General features: G+C 44.8%; 6 protein-coding genes across 6 annotated transcripts; 2 read left to right on the forward strand and 4 right to left on the reverse strand.

The window, feature by feature from the left end:
• Positions 1-35: 35 nt before the first annotated feature.
• SAMD00019534_109370 (hypothetical protein) lies at positions 36-1,444 on the reverse strand (the record flags this gene model as incomplete). Its single annotated transcript, XM_012893966.1, has 2 exons — positions 36-784; positions 880-1,444. Coding segments are annotated over 2 exons (1,314 nt in total), but the record flags the coding sequence as incomplete, so codon positions are not given.
• Positions 1,445-2,430: 986 nt separating this feature from the next.
• On the forward strand, positions 2,431-3,657 carry SAMD00019534_109380 (hypothetical protein; the record flags this gene model as incomplete). The annotated part of the gene is made up of 1 exon (XM_012893967.1): positions 2,431-3,657. The coding sequence occupies one exon, from the start codon at positions 2,431-2,433 to the stop codon at positions 3,655-3,657; it is 1,227 nt and encodes a 408-aa protein (XP_012749421.1).
• Positions 3,658-5,367: 1,710 nt separating this feature from the next.
• Positions 5,368-7,885, forward strand: SAMD00019534_109390 (hypothetical protein; the record flags this gene model as incomplete). Its single annotated transcript, XM_012893968.1, has 6 exons — positions 5,368-5,807; positions 5,878-6,245; positions 6,324-6,460; positions 6,552-6,809; positions 6,880-7,437; positions 7,505-7,885. The coding sequence occupies 6 exons, from the start codon at positions 5,368-5,370 to the stop codon at positions 7,883-7,885; spliced, it is 2,142 nt and encodes a 713-aa protein (XP_012749422.1).
• A 301-nt stretch (positions 7,886-8,186) lies between these two features.
• On the reverse strand, positions 8,187-10,401 carry SAMD00019534_109400 (hypothetical protein; the record flags this gene model as incomplete). Its single annotated transcript, XM_012893969.1, has 5 exons — positions 8,187-8,553; positions 8,627-8,871; positions 8,934-9,363; positions 9,434-10,258; positions 10,334-10,401. 5 exons carry the CDS (start codon positions 10,399-10,401, stop codon positions 8,187-8,189), a joined length of 1,935 nt encoding a protein of 644 aa, XP_012749423.1.
• Positions 10,402-11,258: 857 nt separating this feature from the next.
• On the reverse strand, positions 11,259-12,389 carry SAMD00019534_109410 (hypothetical protein; the record flags this gene model as incomplete). Its single annotated transcript, XM_012893970.1, has 4 exons — positions 11,259-11,667; positions 11,749-11,949; positions 12,024-12,199; positions 12,294-12,389. Coding segments are annotated over 4 exons (882 nt in total), but the record flags the coding sequence as incomplete, so codon positions are not given.
• Positions 12,390-12,919: 530 nt separating this feature from the next.
• On the reverse strand, positions 12,920-16,200 carry SAMD00019534_109420 (hypothetical protein; the record flags this gene model as incomplete). Its single annotated transcript, XM_012893971.1, has 6 exons — positions 12,920-14,703; positions 14,766-14,926; positions 15,000-15,485; positions 15,569-15,762; positions 15,840-16,051; positions 16,128-16,200. The coding sequence occupies 6 exons, from the start codon at positions 16,198-16,200 to the stop codon at positions 12,920-12,922; spliced, it is 2,910 nt and encodes a 969-aa protein (XP_012749425.1).
• Positions 16,201-16,697: the final 497 nt, after the last annotated feature.

Raw genomic sequence — 16,697 nt, forward strand, 5'->3', positions numbered from 1 at the left:
TATATATTTGGTCAACTCACACTGACGTATTAATAGATGTTTCCAACACCATGATTGATATGGTTGTAGGCTGGCTCTTCGTAGTTGTCAACCATTGATATCTTGTGATAGGCGTACTCGCCGTGCTCGACGAGGTCAAGGCCGTGCTCCTCCTCAGAGTCGTCGATGCGCAGACCAATGAACTTGTCGATGATGACGATCAGGACGATGGTGACCAGGCCAGACCAGGCTGCGGCGACGACCACCGCCATGATCTGGATGCCAAGCAGGTGGGCATTGCCGTAGAACAGACCGTCTTGGCCGGCGGGGTTGATGGACTTTTGCGCGCAGAAGCCAATGGCGATGGCGCCAATCATTCCGGTCAGGCCGTGCACTGAGCCCACGTCCAGGGCGTCGTCGACGTGCAGACGGTGCTTCATAATGTATACAGATAGGTAGGAGGCCAGTCCCAGCGTGATGCCCAGTCCAATGGAGTACTGCGAGTTGATGTAGCCGGATGCCGGTGTGATGCCTGCCAAACCGGCGATGACTCCGTTGATCACGGCCACAGTTGATGGCTTGCCCTTTAGCCATGAGAGGATGATCCAGACGATGCCGGAGAAACTGCCACCGATCTGGGTGGAGGCGACGGCCGATGTTGCCACAGCTCCAGCGGCCAATGCCGAACCGGCATTGAATCCAAACCAGCCCATCCACAGCAATGCAGCTCCCAGAGCGGCCAAGGGAATGTTTGAAGGAGGGAATTCGCCTCCATACTTCTCAAATCCCTTTCTCTTTCCCAAGTCTAAAAGTTTGATTGATTGATTGATTGAGTAAGTGAGTGAGTGAGTATGATTGATTGATTGAGTGAGCGAGCGAGTGAATGAATGAATGACTTACATATAGCAATGATGGTACCACTGACACCAGCGGTAGTATGAATGACAATGCCTCCAGCAAAGTCGAGGACACCCATTTTCTGCATCCATCCACCTCCCCAGATCCAATGGGCTACGGGGTAGAAGACGATGATCTCCCAAAAGATGGTGAGGACGATGAAGGAGCGGTACTTGACGCGCTCGGCATACGCGCCAGTCATCAACAGTGGTGTGATGTTGGCAAACATCATCATGAACATGGCGTAGGCGGCCGCCGGGATGTGCGGTGCATTCGGGTTGCAGTCGTTGTAGCTGACGCCAATGAGGAAGGCGTGGTCCAGGTTTCCGATGATGCCCGCTTGGTCCGGACCGAACGTCAGCGAGAAACCAAACGCCTGCCACATCACCGTCAGCACGACTATACCAGAGATGATCTGGGTTATAATGGACAATGTGTTCTTTGATCTCAACAGACCGGCTTCAAAGAAGGCCAGTGCTGGCATCATTCCCAACACCAATATAGTTGATAGCAAGACCCATGTAGTGTCTCCTGTATCTGGTTGGTTTCCAATACAGTTCGGGTATGATGTCCCGTTGTTTGTAGACATTATGTTGTGGTGTGCGTGAGTGTTTGATTGATTGGTTGATTGATTGATTGATTGATTGATTGATTGATTGATTGATTGAGTGAGGTGAATGTAGATGTATGTGTGCGCGTGTATATATTTGTTTATAGATATATATATATAAATGATGTTTAAGGATGACGAACAACTACAACAATAAGATTGGGGATAGTTTGTTAGTGGGTGACATGCATGTCATGACATTCAGCCAGTCAAGTCAGATGTGGATTGGAAAGTTCTGCTCCAACCTAAACAAGGTAGACTTTGGGCAAACACCCTGTTTTATTCTTTTGTCAAAATCACCCTTGTTGCTCAAACACACCTGGGTCGCGAGCCACCTTCAAGTCGTTGGCGTGTGGTTAAAACCCAGGGCTATCAATAGTTTTTTGAACATGTCTGACATCTGTCATCCCAGGGATTAATCTGAGACATTAGTTTTGGATGTGTGAGTTTTTACTCTCATCACTAGCAGAGGGAAAAGTAATATCCCTTATGTAAAATAGTTCCAAACAAAAAAACAGAATGTTTGTATTCTATTAATGTTTAGCTATTCATCATTTGATCTGATGATCCACCAGGATAAGTTAACAACATCCTCAACAGATTTATAAATATTATCAATTTAATTTAATTTAATTATTTTGTTGTTATTTATTGATGATTCATATTGGGTCGTCCCTCTAGTTGCCATTTTAATTGGCTTGTCCGTCAATGACTATATCACATCAGTTCAGCCTATTCATTCATTTTCGCCCATCATTTATTAATTCTTTTTTGTTGATCTATGTTTGATCAATCAAAGCTGTTGTTGTTGACAATAATAATGTTGTTAACATTCATGTTTTAACAGATGGAACTGGATACCAGACAACAACAACAACTTAATGAATGATACAAAGAAGATGTATCAGTTACTAAAGACAGTGTTGCAGAGCAGAGTGATTCGGATGAATGTCATGCATCATGTGCATCAGATACATGTCGTGTTGATGAAGGCAGCAGGTGTGCCACTGACACACATCATGTCAGGTGATCAGTTTGAAAAGGAACGATGTCTCCCAACAATGTTGCGATATGGCAGGACTGACATATTCATGAAGTACTTTGATGCATTTGTCCAGGCAAAGCCACAAGGTGTCACTCTTCACCTTCGACATCTGCTTAAGGTGGCAATCGATACCAACAACATCAATGTGGTGAGACATCTGTTCAAATTCAATCGAGATAACAAACTCTTGGACGACAGCTCATCAGTCATTAATCAACAGATCGAGTTAACCGTCAAGATGGATCGACATGACATGGTCGGTCTGCTACTGTCCGAATTCGAGTTCGTCAACAATAGAAAACGATCATCACACAACAAAACAAATGAGCAGATCTCTTTTGGACGGATGTACTGGATGTGCCAGTCATTCAAGATGCTTCAGACAATCCACTCGCAATGCCATCTGTTCAAACCACAAGTCGGACCAGAGGATGTTTCAGTCCAGTTGATTCGGACACTGACAATCGACGATTTCCCAGTCCTCCTCGCCTTTCTCCGAGGCCCCAGCCTCAACGCCAACAAAGCCTTCTACAACATCTTGGTGCATCACATGAATAACATACCTCTACTTGACTGCTTCTTTAGCCTGGAGACGTTTATGGCAAGCACTCGTAAATACCTTGCGTATAATATCTTCCCCGACAGGGAAGATGATTGGAGCAGTATGGACCTCCTCACCTCGATGCAGACACCAGAAGGCTTATACTTTGCCAAACGATATCGCCAACACCTTCCAAGCGACTGCATCTACTTTGCCGCAGCCACTCATGGAGAAGTTGATCTCGCACAATGGACCATTGAACGACAACTACCAGCATTCTCGGACGTCCATGTCGCCGCCGCACTCGAGCACGGCTTTATCGACGTTGCATTATACATCTTGGACAATTGCAATGTGGCTGACGATGATAATGGCGAATGCCCTCCGTCCCTGTTCCCGAATTACAATGACAATGGACCACGAACATGGCTACTAAATCGTCCAATTGACGACTCCATTCACTCGATGGAGCTTCTTCAGCGGCTGGCATCGTCCCGCAACATCACATTTGAATATGGCATCCTCTTATCACCCGGTATGACACTGGAGACATTAGAATTCATCAAGGCGAACGATCCATGTTGAGGGAGCCACAGATTATGCTGGTCAAGGACATCACTTTGATCAGGAAACTCTTGGAACGAAACACGGACAATCTTAATTTAATGGTGGCGAACGTCGTTATCAGCGGGCGTCACGAAGTTCTGGCAGTACTTGCACAGACTGGGTGTAGTGTTGGTCCTGAAGTACTGGCTGAACTTTGCACTGTTGAGCAAGCTCGAGTTCTTCTCGACTCGGGATGTTTGGCGCAAGAAAACAAGTCTCCTATTATTGGCCCCCTGGAGGTCATCATTGATTGCTTCAACGACATATCATTGGTTCGTGACTATCACAACAAGTTTGGCAAAGTCGATGCAGATGAGTCACGCTCATTTTCTCGTGCAATGACAAAAGCAGTTGGGCATGGCAACATGGAGATTGTTCGCTTCCTTCACCAACACCATCATCACGGACTAGATGATTGCGATAAGAATGATTTGCAAGAGGCAGTCTACGATGGACACATGGATGTGTTCAAATTCCTCATTGACAATTACACAACAGAGTGGAGCATGTCACATCTCTACCAAGCTGTTGAGAATGGACACACGGACATAGTGGATTACATCCTTCACTCGCATGTCCATCTCCTGAACCTTCCTCGAGACATTGCCGCCTACTTTGGTTATGTTGAATGTGGACACCTTCCAATGTTGAAGGCCTATGTCAGTTTGGTAACTCGCATGGACAAAGAGGATCAAAGAAAGGCTGTCTATAACCTCACGGTACATGCCTATAGTAACTTGCCTCGATACTATACCTCAGCCATGGATCGTTGATACAAGGTAGCAATTTGTCTCCAATACCTCATGGACCATCTTTTAATTCCAAACATGGATGTACCCATTGCCAAACTGCTTGGACAGGCATATGAGCGAGGTCATCTCCTCATGGTTGAGTATCTATCTAAACTCCATTAACACAAACTCCACCAACCACTCAATCAATCAATCAATCAACTAACCAACCCAACCAAACAAAAATATTACATTTAAATGTATGTATGGCACATTCGACTCAAATGATTAGGTAATAAATAGTATCAATTATGTCATAATAATAATAATCAATGAGTCATTAAACAATATTTGCAAATGATGTGTGAGTGTCAATCAATCTTTGACACAAGTCCCTTGACACACACAAAGATGTCAAAGTTGAATTGACAACCAATCATGATGGAACTGTGTGATTTTGACAAAAGTTGCTCATTTCTTTGCCGTTTCGTTGATCTCTCTCTCTTGAGACGACATGAGTTCAATGTCCACTACAACTTGAAGTATTCAATGTTGCTGTTGTTCTTATTGTGTATATATTTATATATATGTAAATAGAAAGTGTATTCAGATATATATACATATAATGCTACTCAATAAAAGTAGCATAAGCAACCTGAGAAACACTGGTTCGCTCATTACACGACGTTTGAGTTGTAGACTACCATTGGAACGACTTCAACAATATTGTAACATACAACAACATCAACAAAGATACTTCCACTCAACAACACCACAAACATATGCAATCAATCACTCTTCACCTGTCAATGGAAGAGTGACGCCTGATCGATCACAACAAAGATGGCCACCCTCAGACCCACGACAAGACCCACGACATGACCCAAGACAGGACCCAAGACATCAACATCATCAACATCATCAACATCATCAGCACTCTATTGCAGAGGATAGAGCAATGCAGTTTGATCACTTGAGAAGACATAGACAATGGATAAGTCTGCGACAGTTCCATTTGACGCAGTTTGAAGATAGTGGCTTGGCCAACAAACCCACTGGACTGTTTGGAATCGACATGTTGGACTGCCCGGCAGGCTGGCAGACGCTGTACAATCAATGTCTGAGTCGATGTGAGGAGAACTTGGCACTGCTGCTGGAGCGGCCCGTCACCCAACACGACAGCATCACTCAGATCATCAGGAGACTGCATCTTCTCGATGGTATATCCATTGAGATCTGTAGTCTGATGGATCCGGCCGAGCTGTGTCGATCAGTCATGGGTGGCACACCTCATGCCCACTCTGCCGATCAATACTACGACCTGATGGCGCACTATGTACATAAACTGAATGCCAACCCAGACATATACAACACTCTCAGAGCCATATACCAGCATAGGTAAGTGATCTACATCAATCATTCGCACTCCTTGGAACCATTCCACTCACTCAATCAATCAATCAATCAGAGAATTTGCCAACCTCCCACCAACACATAGGGAGTTCGTACTGGAGATGATGAAGGAGTCAGAGATCAATGGTATACATTTGTCCGAACAGCAGAGGAAGCAGGTGATCGAACACAAACAAGCGATATCAATGGAGGGCGCATATTTTATGAGGGCATCCAATCAACCGGCACCAGTCTCCTCATTCACAGTTCCCAAGCAAGCATTGGCCAACCTGCCTCAAGATTATGCCGGCTCTGTGCGTGTCCAAGGTGAGCAGGCACAGTTGCCAACCTCTCAATTCATGGCAGAGGGCGTACTGCGCCATGTTGAGGATCCAATGATCCGAAAGAGGATGTACATCAGCACAAGAAACACACCGACAAATGGTAAGTATGAGTTGAGAGTCAGGACCATTGAGGCCCAGGTAGCGTCCATTTACCAACACCCAATCACCCAACATCCAGACGTTAGCCAACACCTACAGAACATGATAGTGACGAGAGATAGGATGGCAAAGATACTTGGATATAATACCTATTCCGAATATGCACTGTCCACAAAGTTGATTGAGTCTCCAGAGAAGGCCCTTGCATTTTTGAACGTAGGTCACGCCAATCAGCACCAGCAAGATGACATTACCTGATCAGTAGCTTACTTACCTACCTTCTCAATCATGTCCAACCAACATTTAGCATCTTTCAAACGAGTATAGAGAACAAACTGATCAAGAACTCAATCTTCTATACAGTCTTAAGTGCAAAACTGAGCTCACTGGCGATCCAATCTTCCAATGGGACTTTGATTACTATGCCAACATTATCAAGACCAATGCGATCGATTCACTCAAGGCACCCAGCTCATCAGAACTCTCTGAGTACTTCATGTTGGACAACGTGCTGGAAGGACTCAGTCGCATCGTTCATCAAATGTTTGGTCTAAAGCTGAAACAGGTATGTGATCGATAGATTGATTGAATGGAGATGGACAGCCTTGTTCTAACTTGCAAGCCCAACCCCCTAGGTCCCAATGAATCCTGGAGAATCATGGCACCCTGATGTTGTAAAGACAGCGCTACTTAGTAGACACGAGGGCATTGTTGGATATATTTATATGGACTTGTGGAATCGTGCAAACAAGCAGTCGATAGGCGTCAACTATGTCTTGGAATTGGGATACCGAGATAAGAACTATAATATCGTCACGACCGACTTGCCCAACATGAACGACTATCGCACGCCAAAGGTGGCTTTGGTGTGCTCATTCCACTCCAAACATGCCGGCGATCAGATGAGATCACTACTCGATCACTCTGAACTCGAGGTATTGTTCCACGAGTTTGGTCACAGTCTCCACACAGTACTCTCAAGAGGTGACTTCCAACATCTATGTGGCACACGTGGGCCCGTTGACTTTGTAGAGATACCCAGCACACTGATGGAGAACTTCACATGGGACCCCAAGATACTGCGGCAGTTTGCGCATCATCACTCAAGCGGCAGAGTGCTCTCTGAGCAAATGATCAACTCATACAAAGAGGCCAACACCAACATGTTCAAAGGAGTCGAGACACAGAAACAGGTAAGAGTTTGATCAAAGTGATACACGCATGTCCACTCATACTTACTCACGCTCCCATCACAAACAGATATCAATGGCAATGTTGGACTTGATATTGCATGGAAAGCATCCAGTAACAAAGTCACCACAACAGATAATGTCAGAGTTGCACCAGAACAATCTGAAGATTGCTGGTGATATTGGCAACAGGTTCTTGGCAGGCTTCTCTCATCTCTACTTCTATGGATCAAGTTACTATTGTTATCTGTTGTCCAAGTATTACGCCGATAAGATATGGAAGAACTTCTTTGTCAATGGATACAAGGTCAACAGAGAGCGAGGCGAGATATACCGACGCAAGTTCCTCCAGAAGGGTGCTTCACTGAAGCCTCAATCAATCATCAACAACTTCACTCGTGGTGCTGCATCATCACCGCCATCATCATCATCATCTTCAACCTCATTATGATGAATGAATGAACGACGATGTAGACCATGGTTCACTTTAATACATAGATTGTTACGACTAACTATAGTCTACCCCAACGAGAATGTACAAGAGATAGGACAAAAGGGATTCGATTGTGTACTTTATGTTCTTGGACTGGGATGGACTGTGATGAAAGGGTCGTTGTGAGCATCGCATCATCATCATTAGTGAGGTGGGAAGGAAGGAAGTGGTGTTGAAGAGGATGGTTGGATGTTGGAGGAGGCGTTCTTTGGATTGATCCAAAGCAATGATGGCTGACGGGCTGCTGCTGGCTATGAAGTTAATTTCCAAGAGGTTCATAACCACCTACTGGAGCTGGTGCCGACTTCTTTGGCGCGAACGATCCCAACACAGAGTCCTTGTGTGACTTGAGGAACCTTGGCAGTCCATCTGGACCTTTGGTCCATTGCAATATATAAATGAACTGTGGATGCTCAGCCAAAAAGTCTGGGAATGTCTTCTTTGCGGCGGCAGTGTCGTTTGGTTGCACCAGATAGTGCTTGATGCGATGTGGCAGCTCATTTCCAATGTAGGCAATAGCAAACTGTCCTGGATTCCTCTCACTGAAACGGATGATGAATGTGCCTGGGTCTTGATTGGTGAGCGCATCATTTACCTCTTGTCTTCCCATGTATCCGTATATTATACTATAAATTTGGCARGGCGTATGGTTAGCTTTGTGGTCGAGATCTTGATGATGGCGCACATATGTATACATACCCCTCTTGCCAGAGAGCCGAAATGTGTCTTTGATACCTCAAGGTCTGCATTGACTTTCCAAACCAGTTCCAGAACCTGTCAAAGTCTTGCTGATGGACAATCGTTCGGTTGGCAAAGAAGTGCTGCTGGATGTACTTGATGTCAAACTGTGATAGAGGTCGCTTTGGTCGCACTGGATCCTGTTTGGTCGCTATCAAGAAGTGTCTCTGAAGTGTGTTGATGAACTGAGCCCACGATATCTCAAGCTAGTAGTTGATTGATTGATTGGTTAGCACATTGATTGATTGAATGAACAAACAGCACTTACCTGTCCATCGAATGCATCCTTCTTTAGCAATACACCAGCACTGCCTTCCCATTGACACTCGTTCGTGATGACCACAAAGGAGTTGGACGAGTCACTCTCAACGGCGGATGTGACGTTGTCCATGTCACGGATGTTGACGCCAAACTTCAAGTTGACTGAGCTCTTCCTGGTGCCAGCCAGGAACTTTAAGGGGAAGTGTGCTGTCAATGTGGCTGGATATATTGGCTGCGAGTCCATCTCGAGCTGCTGCTGCGAGTTGTTCTTGTTGGTTGGCGTTGAATCACACATCAACGACGCCTTGACAGGACCATTGATGTGGAAGTTTGATCGTGCGCCCGTCAGGATTTGCACAACCAGTTGATTCTCGCTCAGCTGCTTTCCCTTTGTGATCACAACTGGGAATGGTTGTGTCTTCATTACAAGTGCGACACTAAACGTGATTGGTTGGTTAGTATATGAGTGAGTGTGACCATGGTTGTGACGAGCGGCGATACACTTACTTTGGTTTGAGGCTCTGGCTGTTTGGATTTAGAATAGCTTGTACCTCTTGATGTAGGAGGGTCAGCTGCTTGAACTGTATTTGGAGGTCCTGCTTCAGGGCAAACAACTTGGCAAGGTCGGTGGGATCGAGGATCATACCCTTCTTGGTGGCGTCAAGGGCAGACATCTCGGTGTTCATTTGGTTGGACAGGGTGACCTGCTGCTGTGAAAGGTTCTGCAGACTGTGCACCGACTGCTCGTCCAGTGGCTGTGTGAGGCGATTCAAGACGATGGACTGCTCGTGTATCATCTTGACCAGGTTGGTCTCTTGCTCTGACAGCAACTTATAGATCGTGTCCAGGATGGGCTGTGGGGAGCTGACAGCGGTCGATGGCAACTGCTGCTGTTGTGCCGGCTGAAGTTGCTGTTGTGCAGTGTTGGTCGATGCCTGAGGCTGTTGAGGTGGTGACTGAGGCAGCATCTGATGAGGAGATTGGTGGTACTGTGGCTGCTGTGGTTGATACTGCTGCTGAGGCTGCTGCTGGTACTGCTGGATGGGTGGCTGCTGCAGTGGGACCTGACTAGATGATCGACCATTGTTAAATGTGGCCTGTGGTGCAATCAATGGAGACGATAATTGCTGTGCCTGCTGTTGCTGGCCGCCCATGTGGAGGGGGGTCGCACCATTACTCTGCTGTAAATAGGGGATACCCTGTCTCGATGCTCTGTAGTCAGCATGTTGTTGTTGTTGATAATACTGATCCTGACTGGCACCATTATATCCACCATTATTATATTGCAAGTGGTTCAACGTAGAGTTGATACTTTCGTTTAATCCTCGTGGACTGGTATGGTAGTATCATCACATGATGATTAGTAATCAATCAATCAATCAACCATTCATTCAATCAACAACATACTCTGTACCCTCGAACAAATTCTTTGTTGTCAAGTTTGAACTGTCAAAGTCTTCAAAGTCGGTGTCCATTTGAAATTCACTGCTAGACATCCTAGTTGTTACTGCTTCTGCTGCTGTTGCTTCTTGGGCTTGTTATATGTAGTTTACAGGTAATAATAATATTAAGTACTATGAACAAATGTACAAAAAAAAAGTAATCGTCTGTCTGTCTGAGATGATCAATGATTGATTGATTGGGATAGATTGATTAATTGATAAAGATTGATTAAGATTGATTAGAATCAAAATGGGTAATATTATTGGGTAGTAAGGAATGAAGGAAGGAAGGACTAGGACAAGTAAAGGATGAATGAAAGAAACAAGGAAGGAAGGAAGGAGAAGTAGGATGAGGTTGGGTTGGTAGGTGACAGACAATGTTTGTTATTAATATTGATTGTTGATTGTTGATTGTTGATGTTGATGTTGATGTTGATGTTGCTTGATGGTGGATGTGTTGTTCTGGAAGGGAAGAGATGTGTTTATGTTTTGTGTTTGTGTGTGTGTGTGTTTATATATGTGTGTGAGAGAATGATGTTGATAGAGATAAGTTTTGAAAGGGTACTTACTGTGTGTGTTGAATTGAGGGGGTTCAACCATAATTAAAATAAATTAAAATCAACCCACCTCACTTCTAAACACACCTTTAATCACATCGTTGGCACAAACGACACTGATTTGATATCTTTGACGACTGGTCGTGGGGTCATGTGTGTCTTCAAACACACACATTTAAGTGTCGTTCATTACATCATCAATGTTACGACATATGATTGATTGATTGATTGATTGATTGGTTGATTGATGATGTGGACATGGATTTAAATAACAATGTGGATGTAATGTAAAGAAAACAGAGGACCTGATGTATTTTTTCAATCAATTGATCAATCAATAAGCTCAACAGATAGGATACCTTGTGGATGGTATGGATATGGAAGTTGTCCAAAGGTGTTGTTGCGAATGTACACACCAAGGTCATTGGTCAGGATCTGCCAGATGTCATCGATGTAGGTTGGATAGGAATGAATGCATCCGTGTGATGGTGGCATGGGCTGCGATGGTGTCCAACCAGCCCACTCGCCAGTATGCAATAGTATACCGTCTCTAATGTTACTGATGACGATGTAGGCATTGCCGGCCAATCCCTCCACCGCTCTATTCACTGGGTATGGTCCAAAGTCTGCTGGGTCATCCTCCGGTGAGTTCAAATCGAATGTATACAATCCAGTTGGTGTTGCTCCATCTGGGCACAACTCATTGTATGGATTTCCATTCGAGTCACTCTGTCCAAGTGTCCTAAGTTGATTGATTGGAATGATTGAGTGAGTGATTGATTGAGTGGGATGATTCCAATGATGAACTGGAATGATAACATACTTGACGGTAAAGGTTAACAATGGCTTCAAGTTAGAATCAAAGAGAGTGGCATTTGTCTCAATTGAACGATTGCGGTAAACTGGAACATGGACCTTGTAAAGGAATCCAGGTGGGATCTCACCATTGTCCTTATATCCATCATCCAAATTCTTATCCAACAATACTGTGGCGGTATTAATATCCATCACACCAGTTGATGAACTATATACATATATAAATATGATGGAAGTATGTTAGGTCATCAATCACATAACATAATGATCAACTATGTTTACATTTTGGCTACAGATTGGAACTTCTTGAGAGCAGCCTCAGTGAGCTCATCAAATGTAGCAGAGAGTGGGATGTTTGGAACAGTCCTCTCAAGCAATGATTGAAGGATATAGACATCTTGTCCAGTCATTGGTTGTGATGGTACGTATGACAACTCTCTAGTGAATGGGCATGGGTACTATTGTTTGATTGATCGATTATTTGATTAGGTTGTTGATGTGAGTTAGTAAATGTGATGATGACTTGGTCATCAATATGTTGATGTTACATACTGAGGAGTTCACTGTTATGTATTGATGATCTCTTGATTGAGCATTGCCAATCATCAAGGTCACTATAACCAATGTAATGATTGTATATTTGTTCATATTTATTAACTTGAAAGAATGATACAACTAATATTGTTATATACGTATGTATGAATATATGTATTAGTAATACAACGTGTAGTGTCAAGTGATTGAATAACTTGCCATCCAGGTTATCAAGTTGGTATGTAGGCCCAAACCTTGATCAAAAAAGACACAAGATATTTCAATGCATAAGATGCCCATTTTGACAGATCTTCCTCACTGGGCACCACTCGCCCATCAAACCAATCACGAATCCAGAGAAGAATGACCTTACCAGGATGGATGGATGGAAGATGTTGAACAAACATGCAACAAGTTATTATTATTATACATTTGAATTTATTGCCATTGATTGATTGAAGAATGATTGATGATTGGTTGGTTGGTGTAGTTTGACAAGACGCCAAGCTGTAGATTGATGATGGATGGTTGTTGTTATTATTGGTTGTCACATAACATAAAGAATTGTATGTTGTATATATCACTGATTGATAGAGATTGATTGATTGATTGATGAGCGTTGTACTATAAGTGTTGTTGAGTGATTATGAAAGATGAGTGACAATCAATTGCTTGGTAGCATTGGACATGACGGCAGACTGTGAACGGATTGTCAGACGACACATGCATGCTTGTGGATTGCACTCAATGCGAATCAGAACAAAGAGTGGACTCTTGCCATATGGGAACAGTGCTGCAGACACAAGGTTGTTGGGGTTGGGGTCGATCATCTTGAGCGTCGTGATCTTGAGACCCTCGCTCAACGTCTTGTTGAAGGCGGCAGTGTCGATGGGCTTGCTTGGCTTGAACACCTCCTGGATCTCGACGGGCTTGCCGGGCAGGATCTTCCACTTGGCAAAGAAGTCGCCAGAGTTGAGGTTGTATGGCTCAAAGAACTTGGACACGACGATCGGCAGCCTCAGGTGGATGGTGATTGGTCGGCCTGGTGTGAGGAAGTTGATCACAGCCGTTGGCGACTCGGAGAACTCGCCAGTGCATGTAAATGTGATTGTCTGCTGAATCTGTACCTTGGGCTGGATCACAGGCGCGATCGACTGTGCCTGCACTTGGAGTGCGCTGGTCGAAGCCGACTCGATCACTGTGTTGAAGCCCGACAGTGGGAACGATGAGTTGTTGCCGTAGTACAGGACGATCCTGCCCTGTGCACCATTGTACTCGGACTTGAGACCAATCTGGATCATGGAGTCCTCGTATAGGACACCCTCGGCGTTCAGACACAGACGGTTGAACGCGTTGGCAATCTTGATCTGAAGCGGGTCGATGGGTGAGCCTGTCGAGCCAGTGTTGGGCGACAAGTTGGCCATGGTTGGCGACAGGAGGTTGTGCTGGCCCGAGCCAAATGGCGAGCCGCCCGCTGGCTGCTCAAGCTGTGGTAGAGCAGGCTGCTGCATGAGTTGCAGCTGTGGCTGCTGAGGTGGCATCTGCTGCTGTGGCTGGTTGCCCACGCCAAGTCCGAATGGATCGAGCAGGTCCAGTTGGTTACCGCTGGCAACGTTGCTGTTGCCGCCGCCGTTGGACAGGGCGGTGGCGGGGATGGCCTGATGGTGCTGCTGTGGCTGCTGCATTCCATTGGAGCCATGCGCGCCAATGCTGCCAGTGTTGCTGTTGATAAGGTCTCTGTTCTCAGAGAATGCTGGGATGACATCGAGCACGGTCTGCATCAAGTCCTCGTTGAGGTTGGTGAGGTTGAGGTACTCGCACGCACGCTGCTGGATCTCGGCGTCGATGTAGTTGGTGTGCTGCTTGAACACCTCCTGCGTCTGCTGTGTTAGCTCGGGGAACAAGTTGACAAACTTGGCGTAGGTGGACAGCAACAGCGCCTTGGTCTGTAGGCCGCACGTGGCAAACTTGGAGTGCAGAGTGTTGAACTGGATGAAGGGTGTGCTGGCAGGGTTGTCGGCGATCAGATGACCAAACTCACCGAGGATGTAGCCTCCAACCTTGACCAGGGTCTCGTGAGAGTTCTTGGCCTGGAGCGCATTGAACACGGTGCTGGCAGCATACGTCTGGATGTCCTCGTGGTTGGTGACGATCTTGACCACGCGGTACCAGATGTCGTCCGAGACAAAGTCGCCGGCTGATGTGATCAGCTGGAGGATGACGTCGACGTACCACGAGTAGTTCGAAGCGAACTTCTCGGCAAGGTTGGCAATCTTAATGACCAACTCCTCTCTGATGTTGTAGTCTGCTGTCTGGAGGTAGGTCAACAGCTCCGCAACAATAATCTTACTCGTGTCCTTATCGCACATGCCGTACAGCAAGTCCAATGCTCTACGTCTAATACTGATATCTGCGTCTCTGAGTGATACTACGTTATTGATTGATTGTTAGAGAGTGATAGAAAGCAATGCATGGATGTGGACTACATACGAATGACAGTGTCTTGGTACTTCTTGATCATGACTGATGTCTCGTTGGAGAGCGATGCAAAGTGAGACATTGCCTCGAGGCCCAAGTATCTAATGTTCGTCTCCTTCGCAGTGATGAATCGGCCAAGCAGTGTAGAGATCTGAGCCAACAATGCTGGATCGCTATTGATTGATTGATATAATGAGTGAGTGATCATTGATTATTGTGTCACATACAAGACAACAACCAACATACTTATCATAATGGATGATCAAATTGATTGCCTCGAATAGGACAGCGTTCAGGGCGTTCTTATGATTGATGGTACCGGCCTTAGCACTCTCGGACACGGAGAGGACAGAGTTGAGCACCTCGGTGAGCTTGCGTGCATTGGCATCGTTGTCCAAAGGTGGGAAGTAGCGCAGGAAACGCAGAAGCTTGACCTGGAGCCAGGGACAGGCGATGTGATAGTAAATGTATTCCTTGGCCGTCTCCTTCTGTATGACGATCTTGTGAAGCAGGTGCACGACCTTGGGCACGGCGGGCTCCCAGCCCTCAGCCTTCTCCGACACCAAGTGGATCAACAGACTCATCAACGAGTTGAGCACACCAAAGTCTGTCTCGTTGAGCACTGAGATCAATCTCTCCACCCAAGCATCAGGAGTAACCAGTCCTATATGATTGCGATTCATCCTAAGTATAGCCAAAGATGCTCTCTTCTTTACCATTGGTGATGATGTCCTAGTTTGTTTGATTGATTGATTGATTGATCGAGTGTGAGTGAGTGAATGAGCAAGCAAGAGACGATGAATCAATCAACTTACTCGGCAATCAATAACTTCTGAATGACTGGTGCAAGAAACTCGGCTGTTTCCTTTCCACCAATGTTACAGATGGCTGACAAGGCCAATGATTGGAAGTAATCACTTCTGGCCATGAGGTCCTCCTTGAACGAGTTGATCACCAATGGCAACAACTCATGAGTTTCACTCAGTAGTACTCCAAGTGCAATGTATCCCTAGATTATAGATATACATATTAGATCATCATGTGATTGATTGATCGAATCGATTGAATGATCAAAGGATAACATACAATCTGCTTCTCAGAGAACTTTGTAGATGAGAGCAAGGTGACAGCCTCCATGTATCCAAAGTCGATCTCGTAACCGAGCATGTACATGTAGATTAGCTTGCAGACATATTTCCTGCGCTGATATCCATCAATGTTCTTATTCTCCTTGAACTCCTTCCTAATGTGAGCCATCTCCTTTGTCACCCTCTTCTCCTCATTCTCTTTTGATGTGGCTGCAACATATATAAGTGTTAATTAACACATGTCTGTCTGACTATCTGTTTGCCCGTCTATATCAATCACTCTTACCATTTCTAATATCAGCAATGAAGTTGGTCAGACCTCTCATCGCATTCTTTGAAAGGTTTGGATTCTGTGCCATTGTTGTTGTATTTGTTTTGTTTGTTTATCTTTCGTCGTCCTGTAATATCTGTTTGTTTTAACTTAATATTATATTATATTATATATATGTATGTGAACGAATGAATGAATGAATGAAGAATGAATGTTATACAACAATGATCTGATTGATTGATTTGATTGTGTCGTTGAATGAATGAGGTTGAAGCAATAATGTTTGTGGTTGATGTGTTGTGAGGTGGTGTGAAATGAAGTGAAGAGTGTTGTGGAAGAGTGAAGTGCTAAAAACATTTAATACGTCTTTTGTTTGTGTGTTGTTCGTGATTGGATGAATGATGATGATGTTCCAGTCAGTATCCAGATACAAATACTAATTGGACCAATCCCAGGTTTGATATTGATGTTTATGTTTATATTTATGTTATTCTCGTGGATTGTTAATCCAAGAGAGTAAACTATATTAGTACGACCTTTATTTACAAAGAATTCTTTGTTGGTTGTGCCACTGCCACCATTAAT

This window comes from Acytostelium subglobosum (assembly GCF_000787575.1).
Source record: "Acytostelium subglobosum LB1 DNA, scaffold: scaffold29, whole genome shotgun sequence".
Classification (NCBI taxonomy): Eukaryota; Evosea; class Eumycetozoa; order Acytosteliales; family Acytosteliaceae; genus Acytostelium; species Acytostelium subglobosum.